We start from the raw sequence: 24,286 nt of genomic DNA on the forward strand, positions 1-24,286 counted from the left end.
TCTTAGAGTATAGAGGAGAAAATATTACAGATTGAAAATCATCACTGGAACAGTTTGATTTTCATTAAATATTTGTCAACTATCAGCAAACGCATGTCTCAAACCAATTTGTGGATGTAACAAAGGACTTCAGAGCTCCTGCCAGATCTATTTGTTTGGGGCTCCTTATTGTTTTTTTGTTTGTTTTAACGGTCATTCCTAGAAATTTCCCAAAAGTCAAGTCCACTCTCAAGACAATATTTCGTTCATATTTCAAAATTATTATTATTATTGTTATTTAGGTTCCTATTCAAAGCAGATGAGTACTCTCTTTGTTCCCACTGATTTAAAAAAAAAAAACCTGAAATATAAAAAGGGATTTTTACATGTTTATTACAAATTAATTGTGTTTTTATTAATTTTTTCACTCATTCATCCAGTGATGGAGCAGGCGGGTATTATGGCATTGCATGACCCACTTACACCCAGAGTTGCACAATCATTTCATAAAAACATTTTTTAAGTGAAGATTTCCCATATCTAATTCATATTTTTAACTTATTTGAAGACTAAACACTATTTCTGTAGCCTCTTTGAATAAACTCCATCATTTGCTCACAGAACATCTGTTAATGGGATGAATATTATCCCAATGAGTAGTGGACCTGTAGTTGAAGAAGAGGAACATCTCTGAGGATGAAGATAACATGTGACCCAATTTGCTGACAAATGCCGCAGCCTCTCTGTGGGGCGTCTCGCTGCAGCTGTGACTCTGCATGAGACGTTGTTCACCAACAGGACAAACGTAGACACAAGCGCAAGAAGCAAGTTTTTTTTTTCCGCTATCATGCTGAGGGCCTAAGGCGGCCCCAGTGTTTAATCATGCTCTAACTTTAGCTCCTAAAGCCTCTTCATTTGGGCCAGACTGCTGGGTTTGGACTGAACTGTAAGCTTCAGCAGTAAACATGTGTCTCAATCCAAAGAACATGAAAGTTCTGAATGAGAGGCTGCATTTGACCTGTGCTCCTACTTCTGCAATGCTAACACCACCTAGTGGCCACTTTGGGAAGAGATGTGGCAAGATTCTTACTTATGTTTATCGTTGGCAAACAAAAAGTAGCTTTTCTCACTGATTATTTCCTCCTCTGTTTATCTCAATGATCAATTACTCTTTTTTTCCCATTTACAAGCAGCTTTGCAGCTTTATCAGAGAGTCCAGAGGCTTTGTTTGGGGTAAGTTCAATGCACGCCAGGAATGCAGGAAAGCAGTGGGTGAAAGTTTAAGAGCGGTGTGCGACTGTCTTCGACACTGAACATATCTGCATCTCGCTGCGCTGTGCCTTAAAGCCACACATCGTCTGGAGGCGTGGCAGAGGTCCAACTCCTGGGGTTTGGCGTTTTATGAGAAGATTTTTTTGTCACCAAGAATTAGGTTTGTTTTTTTTACCTAAATTTCACACGCTCTTTGACCTACAGCAACTCTTGGACTGTGACTGTCACACATGGGTGTTGCACCAGTAACACTTGTGCTATCCTAGGCACTTTAACACTGGAAGTGGGGTCATCTAGACCCCACAAGACAGAGCGCTGAACCTTTTTTCTTTTTAGGATTTGTGATCTTCACTGGTGTCCATGGATTACATGAAATCCTCTCCACCTTTGTCATGGTAGGGGATAACATGTCAATGTAAGGATCGGGTCATCTGGACCCCGTAGGATAGCACAAGGGATAAGGAGGACATTACTGAAGTAAAGTGTTGAAAAATGACGAAAAAGCGGCCTTTGTCCTCCTCAGAATCTGTTGGAATTGCGTAAACGGTTGAAGAGTTTCCATAGAATAACAATACTAATATGAAATAATGATACCAAAGTATTAAAGTATCGATTACCAAACATCACCAAAAGTATTGTTTACTAATGAATAAACAAGTGAGTGGGTCACTTTTGGGTATTTTTGATTAATCAGTGAGTAACTCCTGTGTTTTGTGTCGAAACTCCCCTCGTTCACAGCGTATTGAACTGTTCCAGCAGTCACATGACTTGCGTTTGTTACCCTATTTAGGATGGTGGCAGGAGTTTGACACTCGGGTTTTGGCTTCTGAGAGCAATCGTGCAGCAAACGCACATGCATGTATTGAAATGCGCACAGAAGTATGGACGAAAAAGCAAAAGGGATCCCAAAGAACGAGGGGCCTTTTCTTTGGTGGAAAGACAATTGAGTGGGCATTTCCTTTATTGTGTAAAGTGGCAAAAAAACATCTAAATTTTTCCTACATCTGATCGACCGGAGAGGACGTTTCTTTTTTCTACGGCAGGACGAAATAGTTATCCAGAAAATGAAAATGTTAATATGCTGATGTTCATAAATACTAATTTGAGCAATAAAGACACTTTGTTGTTCTTTTTATTATTTATTTTTTACATTTCTGTTTATTCATGTTTATGTTAATAAATGAATTCTAAGTTTTGTACTTTGAAATTTGCACAATAAAGTTTTTATCTGGCCTGTCTTTGGTGGTATTTGCTTGTTTAGGATAACTAATAATATGCTTAAGAAAAAAATCTCCAATACAAAATTACCAATAATTGGTATCAAATGTTTTATGCAAAATGTAATCGTATCAAATCTTGAAAGTGTAGTATTTCCCATCACTAGTATGAAGTTAGATTTGTTTCAAAAGTATTCTCCGTCCGTAAAAAAAGTTTTGAACTTGTATTACAAAATTTGTGCGTCTGTAAAAATGTTTCTGTAGAAAAGAAATTGCCCGTCTGTAAAAAGATTTTGTGCTTGTTGTCTTTTTTTTTTCTTCCCTGACAAGTATTACATCTTTTTTATGACAATACTTTTGCAACAAATCTAGCTTGGTACACTGGAGCTACTGCTCTGGTATTAAAGGGTTAAAAACATGTTTTTTCCTGACTCCCACACTTCAGATTTCTGATCTGTGATTTTCCTCATCCATACATTTCCAGACTTGTCCTTAAAAAAAACAAAATAAAACAAACAAAAAGAAACACCACAAAGGACACACTATAGTCTGTGCACGTGTTGCTAACAGCTATAGGTATTGCTTCTGGCATGCTCCAACATGGTCCCACAGTCACAGCAGGTATGTCACAACCAAGCAACTCAAGAATCCTGCACATCTGTTAACTCCCATGTTACTATTGTCACTGTTTCACTGCCTCTTTACTGTAGTAACATGCAGGCTCTAAAATAACAGTTCAAGTCATAAACCTCCACATTAAAATGTAAACAATTGTTTGTTTGTTTTTGATAGGGGTGAATCTTTGACCTTAACTGAAATTCAGTAAAAAAATGTGATAATAATCAGAATTATTACAATTAATCTAAGTAGAAGGTAACTTATAATTTTTTTATACGTTGAGTGTGGTATTTTTACGTTTAAGGTAATTAAAATGAAACTATTTTTGTGACAAAAAAGACCTGACCCCGACGTGATTTGAACACGCAACCTTCTGATCTGGAGTCAGACGCGCTACCGTTGCGCCACGAGGTCCATGCAATACAGCTAGCTGACAAACTATATGTATGACAACCCCAGCAGGCTTGAACTTAACAGAAAGAGTGGTGTATTTCATTAAGATGTGGCGCGTTTGCATATTTCTTCAGCTCAGTCACGCCATAAAAACATCTTGAAATTCAAGGCGCAAGCTTATTAGCAATAGCAGCGGGGTATGTACAACCAATGAGTTATATCACTCAGTGATATAACTCATTGTGTACAACCTTTGCTTACGTCAGTACCATGGACAGCTGTCCACGTCGAGCCGGACAAAAAGGTCGCGGATCATGTGATGTGACGTGACTAAATATATTGTGTCCCACCCCCCACATATTTCAAAATAATTTATTTTCCCTTTTTTCCACTTGATTTAAATTAATCTCATTCAAATATACAATGTTAGGGAGAAATAATGCAATATGTTTAAACATGTTACCAATTTCTGCTCCTCCTCCCCCCCCCCCCCAATTCATTCAATTCAAATTTATTTGTATAGTCCAAAATCACAACAACAGTCGTCTTGATGGGCTTTGTGCAGATGAATGTAGGGTAAAACATAAAATCAAAAGGATCATGAACACACATTTCAACAGAAAGATTCTAAACTGAACTAACTAAACTAAACTGGACATCCCTGCCCTTAGATCCTCCTTCGCGGTAAGGAAAAACTCCTAAAAAAACGGATTCCGGAAAACTTTAGAAACCTCAGGGGTGTCCACATGAAGGAAGGATCCTGCCCCAGGACAGACAGGCAATTTACCAGAACTCATAGAGAAGAATTAACTTATCTAACCCTACAACTACATATATATAGCACAAGGGTCTAGGGTCTAGATGACCCCACCCTTACTTTGACATGTTCTCCCTACCATGACAAAGGTGGATAAAGGTGGAAAGATTTCATGTAATCCATGGACACCAGTGAAGATCACAAATCATTGAAGAAAAAAGGTTCAGAGCACTGTCTAGTGGGTCTAGATGACCCAACTCCCAATGTTAAAGTGCCTAGGATAGCACAAGGGTTACAGTCCAACAGATGATATTCATTCAGATGGAGTCGGGGACAGGTGGGGGCCCCATACGAGCCAGAGGCAGGATCCACAGCCAGGTGTAGGAGCAGGAGCAGAGACGAGGTTCTTGGTCAGGTACAGGAGCACAGATGAGCCAACTGGAATCTGGAAGCACTCCCACTCCCCTTCTTTAGAGGGGAGTCTTGTCAGTGGTCTCTGGGTACGGTTGTGGATGGGTTGTAGTGCAGGCAGGATCTGGAGGTCCCTTGAAAATATTCGTGTGGTTGCAATGAGATCAAATCGACCCTTGAAGTGTGTGTGGTGCAAGAGTCAAGTCGAGTCATGTCGAAGATGGGTCAAGATGCAGGCAGGAAACATTTTAACAGTAAGGTAAATATTCACTGATTATTGGCTAGTCTGACAATAAGCCTGTCCTAAGAGGAATGTTTTCAGTCTAATATTGAATGTAGAAACTGAGTCAGCCTCTCTTACATGAGCTGGGAGCTTATTCCATAAAACAGGGGCTTGGTGACTAAACGATCTACCTCAAACTGTACTTTTAGTAATTCTAGGAAGCACAAGCAGTCCTGCACTTTGGGAGGGAAGTGTTCTGTTTGGTTGGTAAGGCACTATGAGGTCTTTAATATATGACGGGGCCGGTCCATGTAAGGCCTTATAGGTTAACAGGAGGATTTTGAACTTAATTCTAGAATCAACTGGAAGCCAGTGAAGTTGTTAGTTCCTGCTAACAATCTAGCTGCTGCATTCTGAACAAGCTGGAGACTTCTTAAGGAACTCTTAGGACACGCTGCTAACAAAGAGTTACAGTAATTGAATGTTCTGCCGGTTCTGGTAGAATTTAAGGACTTCAACTCTGAGACTTTCTTGTTTTTGTTTTCTTTTTTCAGATTTTATTCTTTTTTTTAGGCAGTAAACTAAAAAGATGTTTATGGGTTTTCCCACTTTACACTCCTGTTAAAAGGAAACCAATTTGAGATGAACCCAAAAGTACTAAAATGGACACATGCTTAGATAAAAGTCTTCAGTGTTTTTATTTATTTATTTGACAAGCAGCAATGTCATGTTTGTCACCTCTTTTTTATATTTGAAAGTAGATACAATAGTCAGTATACCAGATTTATTACAATAGTTTTCCTAACTTCAGTACATGTAAAGAAAAGAACTCACAACAACTGCAAACGTGAGAAAAGAAAGCATGGTTTCCATGTGTAGCCACCAATGCATAATTGATGTCAACTAATTTGTTAATTTTCGTTTTTTTGTTTGTTTTTTATTTCTATTCCTTTTTTTGTTTACCCCTCCCCCCTCCCCCCACGGCTACAGGCATTTTCTTTGACGTCCACAGCGGCGTGGCACTGGTGACGTTGTAAACAGCTTCAAAATCAGACGTCTGGAGGAGGAGTATGAGTAAGCCGGCTTAATCTGAGGTGACACGATCGCTTCTCTTTTTGTTCCACAGATGGAGGCACCAGTCCTGCTTCGGTCATGATGGAGACGCTCCACAATAGTGGGGTTTTGTTGCTGCTGTTGTTTAGAAGGTTTAACGTCTGTTTGCCCATCAATCAAATGGCTGAAGAGTCTGTAAGCAGGAGTTCCCTGAACGCCTCCTCCTATGCGACGTAGCTGTACTCGTCTGCCGAGGTCTGGCTGCGCTCGATGTACTGCTTGTCGATGAGCACCTCAATGCACTTCTTGATCATGCTGATACTGGGATTAAACCTGGCTTTAGACTGATTGATGACCTGCACAAAACAACCAATAAAACATCAGGAAAACTCGTTAGCTTACAATAACATGCAGGTGCAAGAAAATTCAGATTTTCCTTGTTTGAACATTTTTTTCCAAACCTCTTCCAAACAGCACAAAGGGGGAATTTAGGCAATATGTGATGACATTTGAACAATGATTTAATAGAAAACAGATTTCTTAAATATAAAAACAAAACAAAACAAGCTTTCAGTATTGCACAAAACTCATAGAGTATAATATCATAGGAATGGAGAAAACAAACACACATTAAGGCCTGTCACTTTTTTTTTAGGAGTTCCAAACGAGTTTGGGTGTTTTTGCGAATACGCTAACACGGCTAACGTGACGTGGAGTTAGACTGTGGTTTTTTTTTTTCTTGTTACTACATACATTTACAAGAATAAAGTCATAAAATTATGAGAAAGAGTCGTAAATTTACAAGAATAATAAGGCCTTATAAAAACACCAACAAAAATGGAGAACACCCTAAATTCCCTGTTTTCAGATGATATATTTTCACTAAGGAGATCATTTCTGTTCAGTTTTGGTCAACTCAGGTCTCGACAGCAGAAACACCAGCGGCCCAGAGGTCGGAAATTCTGCCGTCCAAACACCTGCGTTCAAATATGGATTTGACATTTCTGTCCATCCTTCATTTACACAACAAATATTAAAAAACTGCGGTGGCTGACAGGGCTCACACTACATACAAAAGAAACAATGCAACGGCATTACCCGAAGCACAACGAAATTACCCGTAACACAACGACATAACCGCAGCAACAGCATAAACCGCAGAACAACAGAAATGAGGACTTTTTGTTTTCTTACCGGCGGGAAAAAAAAAAAAGTATTCACAAATATTTATATTTAAAATATACCTGCACATAAAAATCTCTAAACATTGGAGTTATGTAATAGCTGTTGCACTGCTTTTTATGACCAATAAACAAAAGCTCAATATTTAAAAAACAAAGACTTGCTGTTAGTGCATCAGAGTATTTGCTGTTGGAAGTTGAGAATGTTCTGTAAATGAAGGAAATATCAGCTTAAATATATTGCATTTTGTTTTGAAAAACCTGAATATTTTTTAAGTGGCTCTTAACGTTAAAAAGTAACCATTGGCAACCGCACAATGAATTTACTGATTCAAACTATTCTATACGACGGAGTTTTAGGGCCACAAAAAAACAAAGTAAAATTACAAGATTTTAAGTCGTAAATTTATGAGAAGAAAACCTTGTAATTTTTGAGACTAAAGTGGAGGTGAGCATACAGAGCAGCAGGTGAACGCCACGCAGCAGCAGAGCAGACCTACTAAACTCAATGAAACAGGTGAGCTGAATGTTTATTGATGACGTTCCAAATGTCTGGAAGCTCATTTGATTCATGATTTATCAATGTTTTATTTATTGATGGGTGGTTTGCAGGATCTCTGCAGCCCGATCGTGAAGCCGTCGGGTGTCCCTGCAGCGTTCCACTTCAATGCTTTCTTCTTTCTACGTCTGTGTGACGCTTCCGTCTGAGGAGGAGCACTTTTTGGGATTGTCAACGTTCTAATGCTAATATAAAAGAATATTTTCATGCATCCTTAATGTTTTATGTTGAAACGGGACGTTTCATCTACAGGAGGGGGCGTATGGAACACTGTTTACTTCCACATTGGTGATCTGATGACAGGTTCATGACGTAAGGTGACAAATGAACTTCAGGGTTTGTGAATGAAAAGGAGAATAAAGGCTGCAGCGGTCCTCTACACCCAAACGGGTCTCTGAGTTCCTTGTCATATGAAACTCCGCTTTACTGACACTGAACCCAGGAAAGCTGGCTCCACTAAAAATAATCTGATTTTGAGTCATCAAAAGTTTCAGAATATCTTTGTTTTAAACCTATAATAATCCGGAAATAAAGCTTCACAAAAGGCTCCACATATTTCATCTTCAAGCTAGGCTCCGATAAACGGAAAACGTTGGTGTTTTTCCTCGTTAATCTATGACTTATTTCTCGTAAATTTACAAGAGTTTAAGTCGTAAATTAAAAAAAAAAAAGACTAAGAGCCTTAGATGCAGATGTCACTATGTGGAGAGCTGGGTAGATTTCTATTTTTAGACAAAGGTATATTTGTAAGAAATTACGTTATGTAGTAAGAAAACCCCCTAATCTTGTCCAAATGTCACGTAGCTCTCAGGAGCGCCGAATAGTTTAAAACTGAATTGTTCTTTTTCCGCCAGTAGGAAACAAAAAGTCCTCATTTCCGTTGTGCTGCGGTTATGCCGTTGCGTTGCGGGTAATGCTGTTGTGTTGTTTCTATGTACGTAGTGTGAGGCCTGTCGGCCACCGTAAAAAACGAATAAAAACAAACAAGTTCATTAAAGAGAAATACTCATGGGAAATACTGTAACAAACAAATTCAGTGACATAAATGGACGGGATGTGCAGGAAACATTTGGGGGATAAAAATAAAGGATATTTAGAAATAACGTAAACTCTATTTTTAAACTGAATTCTTAATGTTTTAATGTATAATTTAAAACCAAGTAGTTATTACGTCAAAGGATCAACTTGTTCCTGCAGTTTTCCATGTTGCAGGTGGCGTTTGGAATGACGGCGATCTCCACTCACCTCCTGGATGAGGGCGTTGTGCCGGAGGACCTTGCGAGCTTTCATGATCCTCACTATAGCAGCTTGTAAATACATTTTACGGTCTTCATCTACGGCACTCCTCGTCTGCTCCATCTCCTGAAAAGTCACAGGGACACAAAGCGCCGGCGGCATCCGTAATCTGGCTGTTTTACTACACGCTAACCGTGCAGAGAAAAGCTGGAAGGTAGAGAGAGCGATTCTCTGACCTGCGGTGTGTCTTTCTGCATGGATGTGGTGATCTTAAACTTTGTTCTTTTACTGGTGAAACTCATATTTAACGAAAACGTAGACTCCGTTTCAATGTCCTCCTGTGGAGACAGAAGGGGTGACGCATTCGAATGAACATTTCACAGGTTGAAGCAAAGTTGTCACCTAGAAACGGTCGAGCAAAAGGGAAATCAAAAACCTTTTCTGAATCGTGGTTTAGCATTTTGACATCCAGGAGGGACTTGACGGTCTTCTGGAGCTCCTTCTCATTCATCTGGGTGCCGTCTTGTAGCTCCTTGTAGGTCACCGTCTGGCTGTTGTTAAAGGCCAGCAGCACAGCCATCTGATAGGTGGTTACCATGGCAACATAGGGCTTGGACAGGTAGTTCATCTTCACTTCGCCTGTTGGAGAAAATTTGCAGCTGAAACTGGCCCAGGTTTGGTTTTCTCAGCGGTAAACACATTAAAGTCCAACTGTTTGGTACCTGTACAGAGGTAGTGCAGCCAAGTCAACTTCCGCCCACTGAAGTGCTGATTATAGAACAACTCAAACTAGAAAAAAAGAGGGGTGGAGTCAAAAGCGTGCTCTTGTCATCGCTCCTTTCGGTCTACAGCTCAGTAGCGCAGCTCACCATCTGCACACTCTTTTCTAGCTCCTGGGGGATGGCGAATGTCGAGGAGGGGACGTGTGTGAGGGGCCAAGCTCCAGCCTGAAACGAGACCGAAAAAATGTCAACAAACTGCTATGTGTGTATGCAAAAAAAAAACCCCGACTTTGCCCCCACGTACTTGTAAAACGTAGATCTGGAAGCTGATTCCCAGGTCCACCACCGTCTCCTGAGTCTTGATGAAATTGTTGAATTTGTTGTTGAGGTCGGCGCTGACGCTCATGTCTGTGTACATTCTGTGGAGTTTGCTGGTGAACTCATAGCCACAGGCTTGCTGCGAAGCCAGAAGGGGCATTAGGAAAGTGAGGAACAAGCACACAAAAACTGGCAAACAAGGATCCGACCGCTCAGAATTTACCTTTAGTTTGTTGATCATGGCTTCTTCTGAATCCATCGACAACGATAAGCCGTGTATTAACCTCTTTGCTAACATTCTGGCATAAAACTGCAGAAAACAGAGAAATAGTCTATATAGTTAAACGACACATTAAGGGTTTAATGGCCATCCCACCCAGGGCCGAAACATTTCAATATCTGAAGACAGCAGCTTAACCTTTTGACACCAAAGATTTAGTGCTGACACTCTTTGGACAAGCGTAACGCTATATTCACGCCAATTTATGTGTCAGCGGCGTCCAGTTTCAAGGTCAAGTCGATGCACAGATGCAATCAGAGGTCCTAATTGCAGCAGCCGGACAGCCCCGTGTTTTGGGCGTCACAGCATGTCAGGAGTTCAATTATTTGAACTTTGAAGACAAAGACAAGTTGCATCAACCAATCAGGATCTTTGTTTAAGAGCTTGTCTCAGAAACCAGCGTCAAAAGAAAAGCGTGCGAGTCGTGCTCAGTGTGAACGATGCAAAACTCTTCACCCGTTCACGCAATCAACGCAATTTCAATGGATTCTGAGGCTGAAAAAAGAGGCTTTGCGCTGATTTGCAACACTTTACAGTAATAAAGTAGATGTAAATCACCTGATTCTGTTGCAAAGAAGTGCAGCTTTACGTCGTTGCATTACATAAAATGTTGCATTTCTGTGTCCTAATCTGTTGGAATCACATTTGTTGTGCATAACATCAAAGAGTTACGGTAGTTCAAAGAGCCTGTTATTTAGGGGTTAAAGAGTAAAAAGTAAAGCAGGGGGTCTCAAACTGGCGGCCTGCAGGATTTTTCAAACCCCACAGGTGATATTTGCAGCCCCCAACTTAATATGAAAGTTTAACGTCAGTACGAGTTTTGCATGAACGGCACTTTTACAGTGTTGTGTGCAGAGCTGACGAGCCGACCAATCACGGTGGGGTACATGGCTCTTGGGGGCGTGACATTGGACGGGCTTGATAGATGTAAGCAGGGAAACGTTTAGGGCAGACCACATTCATTTTCTTTTATAGCATGTATGACTAGATGCCTGGGTTAAAATGTGGCAAAATGTGGTAAAAAAAAGACAAAATCCAAAAACATAAAACGTAAAAAAAAACATAAATAAATTTTGTTTGTCCCTCACGCCGGTTTATACTTCACAGCGACCAGCCATCGCATCAATCGTATCCACAATCACCCAGTCTAGTTCATTCTAATGTTGGCTGGTTTCCATTGCGAATGTCTGCTGTATGAACTTCTGAGGGCGGGGCTCTAGACTCTAGGGTCTAGAATTTTTGCACTGGTTGTACCTAACTTTTTATCTTAGGTGCCCCAGCATGAAGGTAGTGTACCTACCCTTCTCGACCACATGGCATTTAACTTAACATTTGTTTCTCCTTCAAACTGGTAAACATAAAGTCCTTTCTTTGAAATACAGTTCTACAAGGTAGGTAAGCTGCACGCGTGTTTCTCATCCAGTGATGATGAAAAAAGTCAAATTCTTAGGTCTTCTGCTGCAGCTGGACATGTATCTGCGTGACCTTTTCACCAGCACAGTGTTTCCTTGTTTATTTCAGGAGTTACGTTCTAAAAATAACCGTGAACGAGGAAATCTCCGGAGTAGGATTACAGAAGTTTATTGGCGGTAAAACTCCTCACTGCCCTCTTTCTCAGACAGACATGAACATTTTCCCACTTTTTTCTCTTGTTTAAATTCTCAAAGTTCAAACCTTTATAGTAATTAAGTCCAGGATCTTAGAATGAAAACAAAGATCAAAGATTTCTGTAGATCTGAAAAGCTCCGTGTTTCTGTAAAGGAGACACGGCATGGAGGAGATTGATTGACAAGATATCCAACCAATCAGGACACAGAAGAGCATGATCTCTCTAACGAGTGAGCGAAACCGCAAAAGATGAACTGCGACGTAGAAAGGAAACACTGTCTTCTGTTCTACTTGACAGGGATTTTCAGATTGGCTCAAATTGGGGCACAGACGGCAGAAGGACGGATTCAAATATGTTCTATGTGGGTTTTGATCGCATGGCAAGACTGAAAAAAAAACAAAAACAATGTGGATCTGATATTGTTTAGGAGGCCGGACCAAACATGGAGGCGGCCCGTAGTTTGCACATCCCTGGACTAGAGTGTGGTGTAAGGCAGTATTATTAGCCTTACAAATACTTCACAATATATTTCCCACACGCACAAGAATCGTTCCATTTTTATGACGTCCCTTTAGGTGGCTGTACAAGGCTTAAGGGAAGATCCACCTGCGCTTCCCTTAACATGCGGTCGCACCTGTCTACCACCGTCCCCACCTAGACAACCCAAAATCCCACAGCACCCATACGGGTCAACCCTGAGTGACTAAGGCTTTACAAAGACTCGTTAATGACAATCCGTAATTACCTTTTGAAAGATGTCTTTGTCGTCTATGTACTTGAAAACTGTGATGAAGCTGGTCAGCTTGTCTTCCACTTCATTTTCCGTCATTCCCTTTGCAGACTTTTTCAGTAAGTTGTCACAGTATTTTGCCAGCTGCATGGAAAGGCGGAGGAGGGGAACGACCCGGTCAATGACCTGCGAGGAACCCGAACCGCACATGTGCTTGCGTGTCTGCGTCTGTACTCACAAGTTCCGGAGCTTTGCAGATGGACTTAGGCTCTCTGAAGTTAACGACGGATGTCAAAGCCTGAGGAAGAGAAGCCAACATCATCGTCTAAGTGTTACTTTTTATTTCTACAGGAGAAATAATTCCCTTTTTCTCTGCGTTACCTTATCAAGGGCACTCATGAAGTGCTGATCTCCATTGAGGACTGTGTTGATGAGCTGAACGAATTTACTGTGGACCTCCAAAACGGACTCCACAAACAGGGTTGGCATCTACACACATTAGAGGGACAGATTCTTTTCAGCATCCGAGAACATGCACCCATTCAGACAGTGCTGTGCTACTGACGTTTTCCTGAGAGAGGTTACTGGTGCCTCTGATGCCCTCGTTGTGGATGTGAACCTGCAGCTCCTGGATCATGTGAGGCAACCCGCTGGACACAGCCCTCAGCAGGGTGTACATGTTCGCCATGTCTGTGTGAAACAACAACCAATGAGCTAATGAAACGTCATCACTGACGTCAGGAACTAAACAAATAAGAACGGCACACCGACCTTCTCTCTTTTCCTGCCGAATAATGTTCTGGCACTCCCCGTGCAGGAACTGCAGATGATCGGCCACCATCCTCTGCTGGCATTCATGAATGACTTTGGCATAGGAGCTGGGGTGCAGGTACTTCCGGCACCGGACCTCTTCGTCTTTCAACCGCGCCAAGACCTTGTAGGGCGGAGACGAGCACAAAGAGAGCAGCGGTTGGCACAGTTTGAGTGGGAATTGAGCGTCAACCGAAAACGATCCTCACTCCTGAACCGTAGCAGACTAACAAATGCCAGGTCTAAGGGTGCGTTCACAGCAAATGTGATTCATGGGTCAAATTCACGCATCCCTCTTTTCTTTTGACGTGCAACTAGTTAGCTGCTCGACGCTTGTCCAAAAATCTGCCCATAAACTTGGCGATTCTGTTGTGTGTGGGAGGAGCTACGGTCTATCGTTTTTAGCCTCAATGTTCCAAGGAAGCTTTGACTGTATATCTCATATAGAGTTGTCTCAATACAAATAAGAAAAATATCATACGTTTTGGGGAAGAAAACGATCAGACTCTCCTCCATGTTGGTTTTGGACTCCTTCTGCTGATCTATCCATTAACGTGTCACAGGCCCAAACTAAGTCCTTAATCGCTCGTGTGAATTCTTCGCCAAAGTTCAGATATTTGAACTCTGGAAACATCACGCTCCTCCGCTTTGTGCCACCTGAAACTGCTAGTCTATCCCGCCGCACCCACCAGTCAATTTGCGCCGCAGGACCTCTGATTGCGTACACTGACTTAGAATTGACAGTAGACACCCAGTCGCGCAAACTACATGTGGTGTGAACGCAGCTTCAGGGTGGTGTAAGTTATAGTGCCCATAAAGCGCAAACGCAACCAACTGGGTCTCATCTCAGATAACTAAGATCAATTACATAGATTGTGTGATAGACACTACAGCTGTGTGAGTGACAGACAGGCAGCGGCTGAGTCCTTGAAATGAATATCAATTAGATTCAGTAAACAAGAGGTTTTTTATTTTTTGAAAAAACAAATAAATAAAAATCAAGGCTTTGTGGGCAAATTCAGGTCAGTCATCTTTGTTTTGTGTAGCATCTTTTATAAGCAAACCCCCCTTCAAAGGGCTTCAAAAGAGACTTTTAGCTTTAAAAATGCACCATTTAGATGAATTATCAGCAGAAAAACCCAGAATGAGTGTAGGGGAGATAGGATTTAAAAATATGTGACACAGAGAACAAAACCCTTAAATTCAACTAGAAGCTGGTTTCATCTTTGTTCAGCATAGCAACTAAAGTCCTCCTGGATCAGAACCAAAGCGTTCCAGCAGTCATGGCAGCTGCAGACAACAGTTGCCCAGGGGTCACTGTTGTGTTAAAAGCAGAGCTAATACTCCGTCAACAGATCCTCTACAACAATCACAGCCCCCGTCTGGGAACAAACCGAAAGCCGAACCGGGCTTTCCTGCTGCCAGCCGGAGCGTTTCCCACGGCTGCATTGGTTGAGTTATTTCCCGGCTGTCCTACCTTCTCCATGTACTGAGAGCAGTTGGATTCCTGCATTAGATTGGAGGCTTCCTGCTTGTAATATTCCCCGGTTTTCATCAGAAAAGGCCCTTCAAAGATTTCCTGATAAAACTGCAACAAAGAACCCCCCGCCCCCCAAAAAATCAGCTTTTAATTCATAATAATTACGGTTTTAGGGGGATATTTACCAAGGTAGTGATGTTTTTTTTTATTCACCTTTAGCGGAAACTTCTTCTTGTACTGTTCAACGTGAACAAAGGAGTTGATAACGCCGTGGATGACTTTCTGGTTGGGGTTCTCGCCACAGCGATCACTGTAAGAAAGAATCAGAACAGCTGTAATGACCGAACGATATTATATTTCTAACGGCGGACGTGCTCCAACTGGACGGCGAACAATGAAGCCCAAAATTTGAAAGAATGTGGGGATTTAAATTTAAAATAAAAAATTGCTTTCTGGACTTCCAAAGCTCAAACCAGAAATCGTAGAGCTCCGCGTTCGGTTATCCGATCTGCTCGGGCCAACATTCTCAATCTGCCTCAGCAATTGTTGCCTGTTATTTACACCCACAGAGGAATTGTGGGTAACTTAATCACATCCATAGCTCCATGTTAATTCACATTATGTACACTTGAGTCAACTTTGATGTGCAGTCAGAGCTGCTGTTTTTCACTCTGAGATTTTATTCTGAAAATCCTGAGAGCATGAAAAGTCGCTTATTTCAAACTAATCCAGGAATTTAAAAACAGGATTGAATTTTAATAATACATTTATTTAATAATAATAACTTTAAGAGTGTGAGACTAAAGTAACTCTGGGGATATTTAACTGCACTCTAACATTTGAGTGTGTGTGTGGACAGGCCCCGGCCTTTTTGTACTACATTTGAACCTTACCGTAATGATAAACAACCAGTAAACTTGCTGCTCTATGCTGCTTCATTGTCTTATCCCCCTCCCCTCCTATTATCACCCTCGTACCCCCCCCCCCCCCCTCTCTAACATCCCTCCCTCTTCTTCCCTTTTCTGTCCGGTCCAACACCAAAGATTTTCAAACATGGTTGAAATGAATAAAGTTTGGCCTCAATTACAAAAGGGGTTTATTCAGACAGACCTTTGGTTTGTCTGAAGATTAATAACCCCTCTTGTTAAAGTAAAATATGTCCAACACAAGAGGCCGTCAGCTCTCATCTGCCTGCCCAGCTGTTGGACAGGACAAGTAAAAAATAAATAAATAAATAAATAAATGAGGGATGGGGTAAAAAATAAAGAAATGTTCCCATACAAAAACTGGTTTTTAAGTAAAGTTTTTCAGGATGGACACTACCACATGGTCATTGAGTTGATCAATCACATTACTATAATAACTAACAATTAGTATAAACAAAACAAACATACTTTTTGATTTCATTTAGCAACATCCTGATCAGGACGGCCTGAAGAGGTTCGATCATCAACTTCCTCCACATGTCTAGAGCCAACTGGAAAGAAAAGACACAAGTGTTACAGGGCTTTCTGTGTGTATAATTATTATTCATTACTATGTTTCGGTCTCTCCCAGTAAAGCTGCATTCACACTGAACGACATTGGTTTAAGAAACATGTGTGCATTGCCTCTAATTTGAAATGTATCACATTGGAAGCTCGACAATGATCCAAAAGAGTTTTCTTAAACCTGCCACTCCTGCCGCTCGTCGGAGGAGAAGCTTTTTAGCCTCGTAGCTACATTATGGAAGACACTGGTGATGTTTAGAGATCGGGTTTATTCATTTTAAAGAGCTCTGCAAAAGCACTGACAAACACATGTCTGGGTTCATGAGGTCACTCAGAGATTCTCCCCCCTCCCGTGATTTGATGTAAGAAAAGAAGAAGGAGAACAAATCTACCTCTCCAATCTCCATGAGCGGCTCGTTCATGTCCACGCCGCCATAACCATACTGTAGGTCTGCTTCTGTCAGTTTGTTCTTCTTGATAAACTGTGTGTTGAGATACCTGTACAATGAGTGGATGGCAGAAACATGTTAAAAAGAAAATGTTTCTGCAGTTTTACAAAATTGCAACATTAAAAGAAAGTCAATTTCATGATGAGTGAACAGAAAAGAAAAACCTCTAATCAGTCAAATATTTAGAAAATATTACACTTAAATCCAGAATCTGTGCAAAACCTGAGAAATTAGATGTAAACATTTAGAAAGAGTCTTTCACTTTATAACTAGTTTGGTGTTCCGTTGGATTGCAAACATCCTCATACTTCAGCCGTTCAATGGACAAAAATACTTTAACTTTAGGAGGAGTTCATTTTGAAATCATAAGGTTAGATTTTTATTTAATCTTTAGTGCAAAATAAATGTACAGAGTTGCTGTTTAGGTTCTTATTTTTGACACAAATGGGGATTGACGAAGCAGATGACAGGTGGAAACATCCAAATATTTACCGTGTATCCTCACATCCTATTATCATCTTTTCATCTATTTTTAAAGCGTTCCCAGATTATTTTCTTTACCATGCAATTTTTAGCCAAAATCCAAAAAACCTGTTTGCTGAGCAGCAGTGGCCCACTAAAAATTGAGCTGTGGGCGGGACTGAGGGACTGACGGTGCAGATCATCCCCACCCCCCTTTCCCTCCCAGCTCCTGAAAGTTCTCTATTTACACTCTCCTGCTGGCTTAGAGCCCCTCACACCTCCAACCTAACATTAGCTGTACAACAAAAATGTTAAGCAATATCGGAGCTATCCAGCCAAACAGTTCTGATCCAGATGCAAGCTCAGACAAAGACGTGCATGGATCTATTTGTCTACGAGTGGATGTATCAGAATGGAGCGGAGCAGGAAGTGTGTGGCACGCCCAGCGTATTTTCTACGTCCCAAATAAGCTCTTTTTTAAAAAACTTTTTTCCTCTACCCCTGATTCACAACAATTTGTATAAACGAATACTCAGAAATGCAATTGAGCTCAATTTGCATGGAGTAATATTAATGCCACCACGTTGCACACAAAACTTTGTGTTGCAAAAGAAAATATTAAACATTTGCATAAATATTTTCATTGGAGTGGGTCTAATGAATGAGGGCTTTGGGGTTTGTTGCCAAACTGACATTTTTTTCCTCCTTTTTTGACTGATGGTCTGTCTGACTTCCTTTGGCTGCTCCTCCTTTTCCACTGTTTCTGCACTAATTTGTTGAAAATTCAGGTTACAGTCAAACACTCACTGGTCTCATTTACAAAACGCTATGAAGTCATTTAAGTGCAAGGGCAGAGGTAAGGGGAATAAATACACATCAGAAAACCATACAGTTAAGAACAGAAAACATCTGTGAGCATATTAGAATTTGCAAGATGATATTTGAAATAGTTAGAATTAGTGTCTGGTGAAGTATTAGTTTAAACATGAGACTCGAGAATTAAAATCATTTACTAAAGATTAAGGATGGAAGAAGTATCTGAATGCAGAAAAATCAAATGCGAATTTTTAGTTGTCTGGCATCCCTGATTAGCGATCTTTATAAATATAGTAGTATAAATAACAATACAAGTCATGCAGGCAGTGTAATTATTAGTATAAAATGGCAGAATATTGATTGATTTTTAGTATACAGTGTTCCCTCAGAAGTAACTCTAAAAATAATCCACGATAGGTGAAATCAGTGAAGTAGTCATGTCTGTTTAGTACAATATTTTAGATGTTTAAAGGCTGTAAAACTCCTAACTACACATTTGATACACTTTTCTCAGACAGATATGAATATTTTCACCCTTTTCTCTCTTATTTAAACTCTCAAAGTTCAAACCTTCGTATAAAAATGAGTCCAGGATTATGGAATGAAAACAAAGATCTGATTGGGATTGAAGATATACATCCATCTATCAAGCTGATCCCATTCTATACAGGAGACACGGCACAGAGGAGATTGACTGACAGGGTCTACAGCCAATCAGGACACAGAACACAGTGCACCAACAAACAGAAAAAGGGCTGGAAAAGATGAACTGTGATATAGTGAGAAGCCACTATATCACATATAGTACAAATGATATTTAAATGTATAAAAAGCAATAAAAATCAGTGTCTGGCATTTCATTAAATATTTATCCTTTAAAAATGAAAATAATTTACAAAGGATCAATTATTATAGTGCTGTAAGGGAGTTTAAATAAACAAAAGATGGATCCAATACCTCTGGATTTCCCTTTAAAGAACTTCTTTGTTTCAATATTTTGTGTCTGAAAAATTCTTTCCTTTATTTATGTTACAATGAACATGAATTAAAATTCCACCGTATTCCAAATGAACAGTTTTTTTTGGTAAAAACAGGTTTCCCTAACTTAACTAAATTGGTTTTGGATAGAAATAAAATAAATAAATAGATCTAACAGCTGAATATATTCTGGATGGATTCAGTAATGTAGCAGTGTCCTCCAGCCCTACCCTGTTGCATGCTGGTAGATGTCAAAAAATACAGTTACCTGTACAAGCAGTCCATGTAGTCAGCGCCTTTGCTGTATTCCTCCCAGTATCTGTGGTACATCACTAAAACCTTTTCCTCCGACTCCAGAACTTTCTAGAAGTACATTCAGATATTATTACTAAAAAGCAAGAACTTATGGGGGAAGAAGCACTTCTTTTTTTTCTCCCGCAAGAGCGTGAAAGGCTTACCTTGTATAACTGTCGGACATGATTTTCAAGAAAAATTTTGGTCTCCGTGTATAATCTTTCCCCCAGGGGTTCTGGGTATGCAACACATAAGGCATAAATGTCGCTGGTGTCTGAGGTCAGGATCACAAACCAAGAAAACATCTTTTTTCAGACACATTTATCTCAACAATAGCTAATCTGTATTTAGAAAAAGATGAAGAACCCATCTACCCTATAAAACAGTGGTCCGCACCTTTTTCAGGCCATGGGCCGGTTTAATGTCAGACAAGAAACGAGGTTCAAGTGGCCGTCCGATTTGTTTTTTTAGCTAAAGGTTTTCCTTAACTTTTGAGGGTAAAGTCGATCTTCATCCTCTGTGAAATATTTGCCACTTCTCTAAACTTTATTTGTACACTAGATTTCAAGTAGGAACCATTAAAAAGGGATATAGATTTTCCCGTAACCCATAACTGTCAAAGTAGAGGCCAAAAAATCTGATGCCAACTTCAGCCTCGTCAGACTTTTAGGGTTCCACAAATATAAAAAATAAATGAATAAATAAGACATTGGTCCCTAAAACTTTTTTCTACTGAAACAAACTTTCCATATGTGTTTTTTTTAATGAACTTTGCCAGCCTGGGGGTCTCAATTTAACGGTCGGAGCAGCAGCTTTAAGAAAGTAGAGGATGGTTTTTTAAACGTGATCGAGCAACTTAACATGCATCAAGAATGAGTGGAATGTGGTGAAGAGAGTCGAGGACTTTTCCCAAATAAAACTTCTTTCAAAATCAGATGATAAAGAAAATGGGAAAAAATGTAGGTCGTGTTTTTTTCTCTCTCCCACGGACTGGCCTGGAGGTTGGGACCACCGCTATAAATTGCCTACAATCTTTAAAAAAAAAAAAATCTTTAAAAGGATACGAGAATCTGTCATTCCAGGTGGCTCTTTCAACATAGTCGAGCATCACAACAGCCTTGATTGTCGTCAGTAACTTGTTCCATGTTTCATCAAAGTCCACCACCCGCGGCTTTAAGGACATTGTAGTTTTTCCTTCAGCCTGACTGAAAAGAAGAAAAGAACAGGAAATATTGAAAGATGTTAAAGTCCCATTCCTTTAACTATGATTATGCAGCTTTTAAGTCCAAAAAATTAAAAAAAAAAAAACTTTCATTTTCTAGGCCATACTTTCTGCAGAGCAGTCCGCCCCACTTTCCATCACCCATCTACTCTCCCACTCTCGTACAACCCCTCACACACCAAGCCCAACATTACCAATGCAACAAAAATGGGAAGCAATATTGGAGCAATCCAGCTGTACAGTTTTGAGCCAGATTCCAGCTGAGACGAGGAAAACAGAGACGTACATGAATGCATCAGAATGGAATGGAGCAGGGAGCTTGTGGCCCGGTCACTGTAGCTTCTACGTCACAAATACGATCTTTTTCAGACAGCAGTTTTTCATCTGCTCCTGACTCACAACAATTTGAATTTAAAAAATACTCTGAAATGCAGTCTTAGGTTCAATTTTCTTTATATTATGTCCTCCACCATCAGAAAAACGCCACAAGAACATGTTATAAACACCAAACACAATTTTTACTGGAGTGGGTCTCTAAATGTTTGTTTTGACAGCACAGTCACCAAAATAAAGGCTGTATGACAAAAAAGAAACTGATAGTAAAAAAAAAGAAGAAGAAGGAAGCATCATCAAATACAAAACAAAAGTATACGAGGATTTCAAAACAGCACCTGGGAAATTAAACCAATAACACGATTTGAACATCTTTACCAAATAAAACATAGTAACAAGGACATTTTTAAAACAATTCTTTTGATCATGGAAACAACACTCCATAGCACTATTATGTCTGATAATCATTCTGTTCAACAAGAAGAGGCTAACAGCTAAATATTTTGGAGAAAAGTAAAGAGAAAACCTCTGAGCAGCAGCGAAACACTTCATAAAAAATCTATCAACGTTCAAATTAATGCAAGCAGTTGTAATTATTACGTCAAGTGGGAGAAAGAAGGCCCTGTATGTGTTCTTTCATGTTTGTCGTCATTCATTTCAATTGCTATAACGCAACATTAAACATCTCAACATTTGTCTTGAAAAACCACGTCAATATTTATTGTGACTACAATTATGCTACCGAATGCTGTCTCTCCATTTTAGCATCCCTCTGACATGTTTGTTGAACCTAGCTAAAAAAAAAAAGGTACAAGCTAGCGGAATGCCAATCCAAAAATAGGATGTTGAGCTAAAATGCTAGCTTACTGCGCGTTAGCATGTCACTTCTTCCTGTTCAACTGAAGGCAATTTTAAGGCAAAAGCTAGCAATTAGCCAGCTAGCTGGCGGCTAACGATTGCTCAGCTATAGTTAGCAAATTGTCATACAAGAAGTTTCCCTACGTAAACCTTGACATTACGGCAAAGCGTGGCGCTGATGTTGAAAAAATCTGATTACTTATTATAAGCAAAGACTTTACAACTAACCTTAATTCAGTAATTACTTGTTTAAAAACTCCGGTTTCTCCGCTGTCACAGTACTGATTTGACTCACAGGTCTTCCCAACCACTAGGAATATACCACTTGACTTAGGTGAACGTTACAGACAAGTGTTTATACTTTGTATGAATTTTAGGAAACAGTAATTTGTCTGAATTGTATCTAATATAAATTCATTAACAACAGATCATAGATATAAGCTTTACATTAACTAAAGCGCGGCAACGTTAAAAGAAAAACCCCAACCAAAAAATGGTATCGCCCAAAACTACGGAAACCTTAAGGAATCGAATTTTTCAAACACCGGTGTATTCTGTTTTTATATGCTCTATTTTTTTTGAGGGGAAATGTGCATTTATTCCATTTGTGTTTAATACAAATTAAATTAATTGATAAATACAAAAAATAAACACTTCATATTTGCCTCACTTTTAAATAAGTAAAGGTTTTTCCAGAAGCTACTTGTGCCAAAGTAGCTTGGCTTTGCACGTTCTTTAATCTCTTTGGTAAATTTTCTGTGATTTCTTTTATTACAAATTTTCACTCTCCCTTTTTTTGCTTTGAAAACATGCATTGTTTGGCTTCCACCACCATAAGAATATGCCGCTTAAATTTGAATACATCCTGACTGCCTGCTACTTCAAACTAAATCCCAAATGTTTCTTTATTTTTGTTGAAGGTCAGACTGTGTATTGAATCAATTAGTTAAAAAAAAACGTTCAAATGTCATAACTGACTATTAGTACTTACAGTGTTGTTCTTTATTTACTACATCCCTGATTAGCTAAAGTTAGTTTTAGTGCTTGTTTGAAGAAATATATCATAGCTGGTAAAATTAATGCATTTTGGACACAAATTTTTGTTAATCAAAACATTTTTAACTATAAATTTGCAATTTTTTTGTTTTGTTTTGCTCTGCTTTGTTAGAAAAAAATGGAAAATATTCAACCAGAAGAAGTTGTTTTTAGCTTTTACCAAAAACTTGAGGTATATTTTGAATTCCTTACAAGAGTATTTTTTTTTTGCTTGCTTAAAGAAGGAAGCTGTTATTTTACAAAAAGGAGGATCAGATGCTCCTTTATATAAATCTTCATTTTTCTTTTATACAAATACAGTCTTGTTTTCCATAGAATGACTTCCAGGGTGATGCAGCTAAATACAGAAGAGAGTGATCAGTCACAATAAGCTCCAGCTTCTCCCAGTTTGATTCCTTCTTACCTGCAAACTAACAACAGTAATGCAGGTAAACATGTCGATAGTGGTTAACATGACCACCTCCACACCCACTGGTTTGTGTTTTCCTTGGTCTTTCAGGGCTGTGTTTTGATTCCCATCTCGACTTTTCCCCTTCGGATCTTCAGGGCGTTACAGATAACCAGCCATTTACAAACAACCCACAATTTTTAATTGTAGGAGCCACAAACACGCCAGTTGGTCCAGTTCAGACAGGTAACCCCTGCTGTTTTCTCTTAAAGTTATTTGTTGTCAAATGTGATTTTTTTATTTGTTTTGTGACAGTAACAGCAATACAAATATATATATCCTTAATCTCTCCTAAAAACATCTAAAAATATTTTCCTGTAATCCATGTGGATTGTATTAAATACATACATTTATATAGACTATTTCATGCAACATTGTGCAAATCTCTCATTTCTTTTGTTTAAACAAATGTTTAAACAACATTTATTTTGAATTTTATAACCACTCTCATTCTTCAGTTTTGCATGGGAGCAGTTCACTCCCTAGTTTACAAGAATGACGCCAATTAACAAGAAATCAATTAACTATATTATATTATTACATTATACAGAGGTGTTATTAATGCATAATTTAGCTGCAGTAGCCCGGAAGCGTCTCCTCAGAGTAAAATGTCCTCAGTTCTAGTCTTTACTTACTGCCATTAAAAAAAAAAAAAATAGATCAAACAGTGAGGAGGATTCCAATCTGTGTGGTTTTCATGATATTACGGTTCGTCAAGATCGTTATTGTCTGTAATGGCAAAGTATCTAAATAACACAGAGTTGAACTTAACCGCCATTTTTTATTTTATGTCGCTGTAATTCAGATGGGGGAAGCTGTTGTTGAAGAAAACATAATTTTTTGTGAACGTGGAGTGATCCATTCTTTAAACAGTACAGATAAAGGAGGCAAAACTGTTGGGAAATGCGACTGGGAGCTAATCTTTTTTAATTATTATTAATCAAGTACAAGTATTCTAATCTAGGAGAGAAACTGAATGCCTACATCAGAGACATCAAGACCTGGATGACAATTGATTACCTCCTTTCTGAA

The 24,286-nt window shown here is 39.4% G+C and overlaps 1 protein-coding gene and 1 non-coding gene across 3 annotated transcripts; both read right to left on the minus strand.

Annotated features, from left to right (window-relative positions):
• Positions 1-3,428: 3,428 nt before the first annotated feature.
• On the minus strand, positions 3,429-3,500 carry trnaw-cca (transfer RNA tryptophan (anticodon CCA)). Its single transcript has one exon. It is a non-coding gene; the product is annotated as a tRNA-Trp (tRNA).
• Positions 3,501-5,544: 2,044 nt separating this feature from the next.
• Positions 5,545-23,323, minus strand: cul2 (cullin 2). Of its 2 annotated transcripts, none has more exons than XM_078938687.1 (21): positions 23,210-23,323; positions 20,402-20,542; positions 19,502-19,604; positions 19,312-19,406; positions 16,731-16,836; positions 16,243-16,325; positions 15,062-15,158; positions 14,846-14,956; positions 13,330-13,492; positions 13,124-13,248; positions 12,940-13,047; positions 12,797-12,856; positions 12,574-12,702; positions 10,163-10,249; positions 9,926-10,078; positions 9,769-9,846; positions 9,622-9,688; positions 9,336-9,538; positions 9,136-9,237; positions 8,909-9,025; positions 5,545-6,279 (listed from the first exon to the last, which is right to left on the minus strand). In XM_078938687.1, exons 2-21 carry the CDS (start codon positions 20,518-20,520, stop codon positions 6,148-6,150), a joined length of 2,238 nt encoding a protein of 745 aa, XP_078794813.1. In that variant the 5' UTR covers positions 20,521-20,542; positions 23,210-23,323; the 3' UTR covers positions 5,545-6,147. The 2 variants fall into 2 exon arrangements, with proteins under 2 accessions (XP_078794813.1, XP_004080936.1); XM_004080888.4 differs by lacking the exon at positions 23,210-23,323 and adding an exon at positions 21,979-22,261.
• Positions 23,324-24,286: the final 963 nt, after the last annotated feature.

Source organism: Oryzias latipes, chromosome 20 (genome assembly GCF_053564925.1).
Source record: "Oryzias latipes strain Hd-rR chromosome 20, Olatipes_Hd-rR_3.1".
NCBI classification, from domain to species: Eukaryota; Metazoa; Chordata; class Actinopteri; order Beloniformes; family Adrianichthyidae; genus Oryzias; species Oryzias latipes.

What these genes read in the sequence shown, in the direction of transcription:
- cul2 (XM_078938687.1), bottom strand. Translation starts at nt 20,520, where the DNA reads ATGTCCTTAAAGCCGCGGGTGGTGGACTTTGATGAAACATGGAACAAG. An exon ending in TCTGCAAAGCTCCGGAACTT is followed by an intron (nt 12,703 to 12,796) that starts GTGAGTACAGAC and finishes CTTTCCATGCAG; the next exon opens with CTGGCAAAATACTGTGACAA. An exon ending in TGCAGAAAGACACACCGCAG is followed by an intron (nt 9,026 to 9,135) that starts GTCAGAGAATCG and finishes GTGACTTTTCAG; the next exon opens with GAGATGGAGCAGACGAGGAG.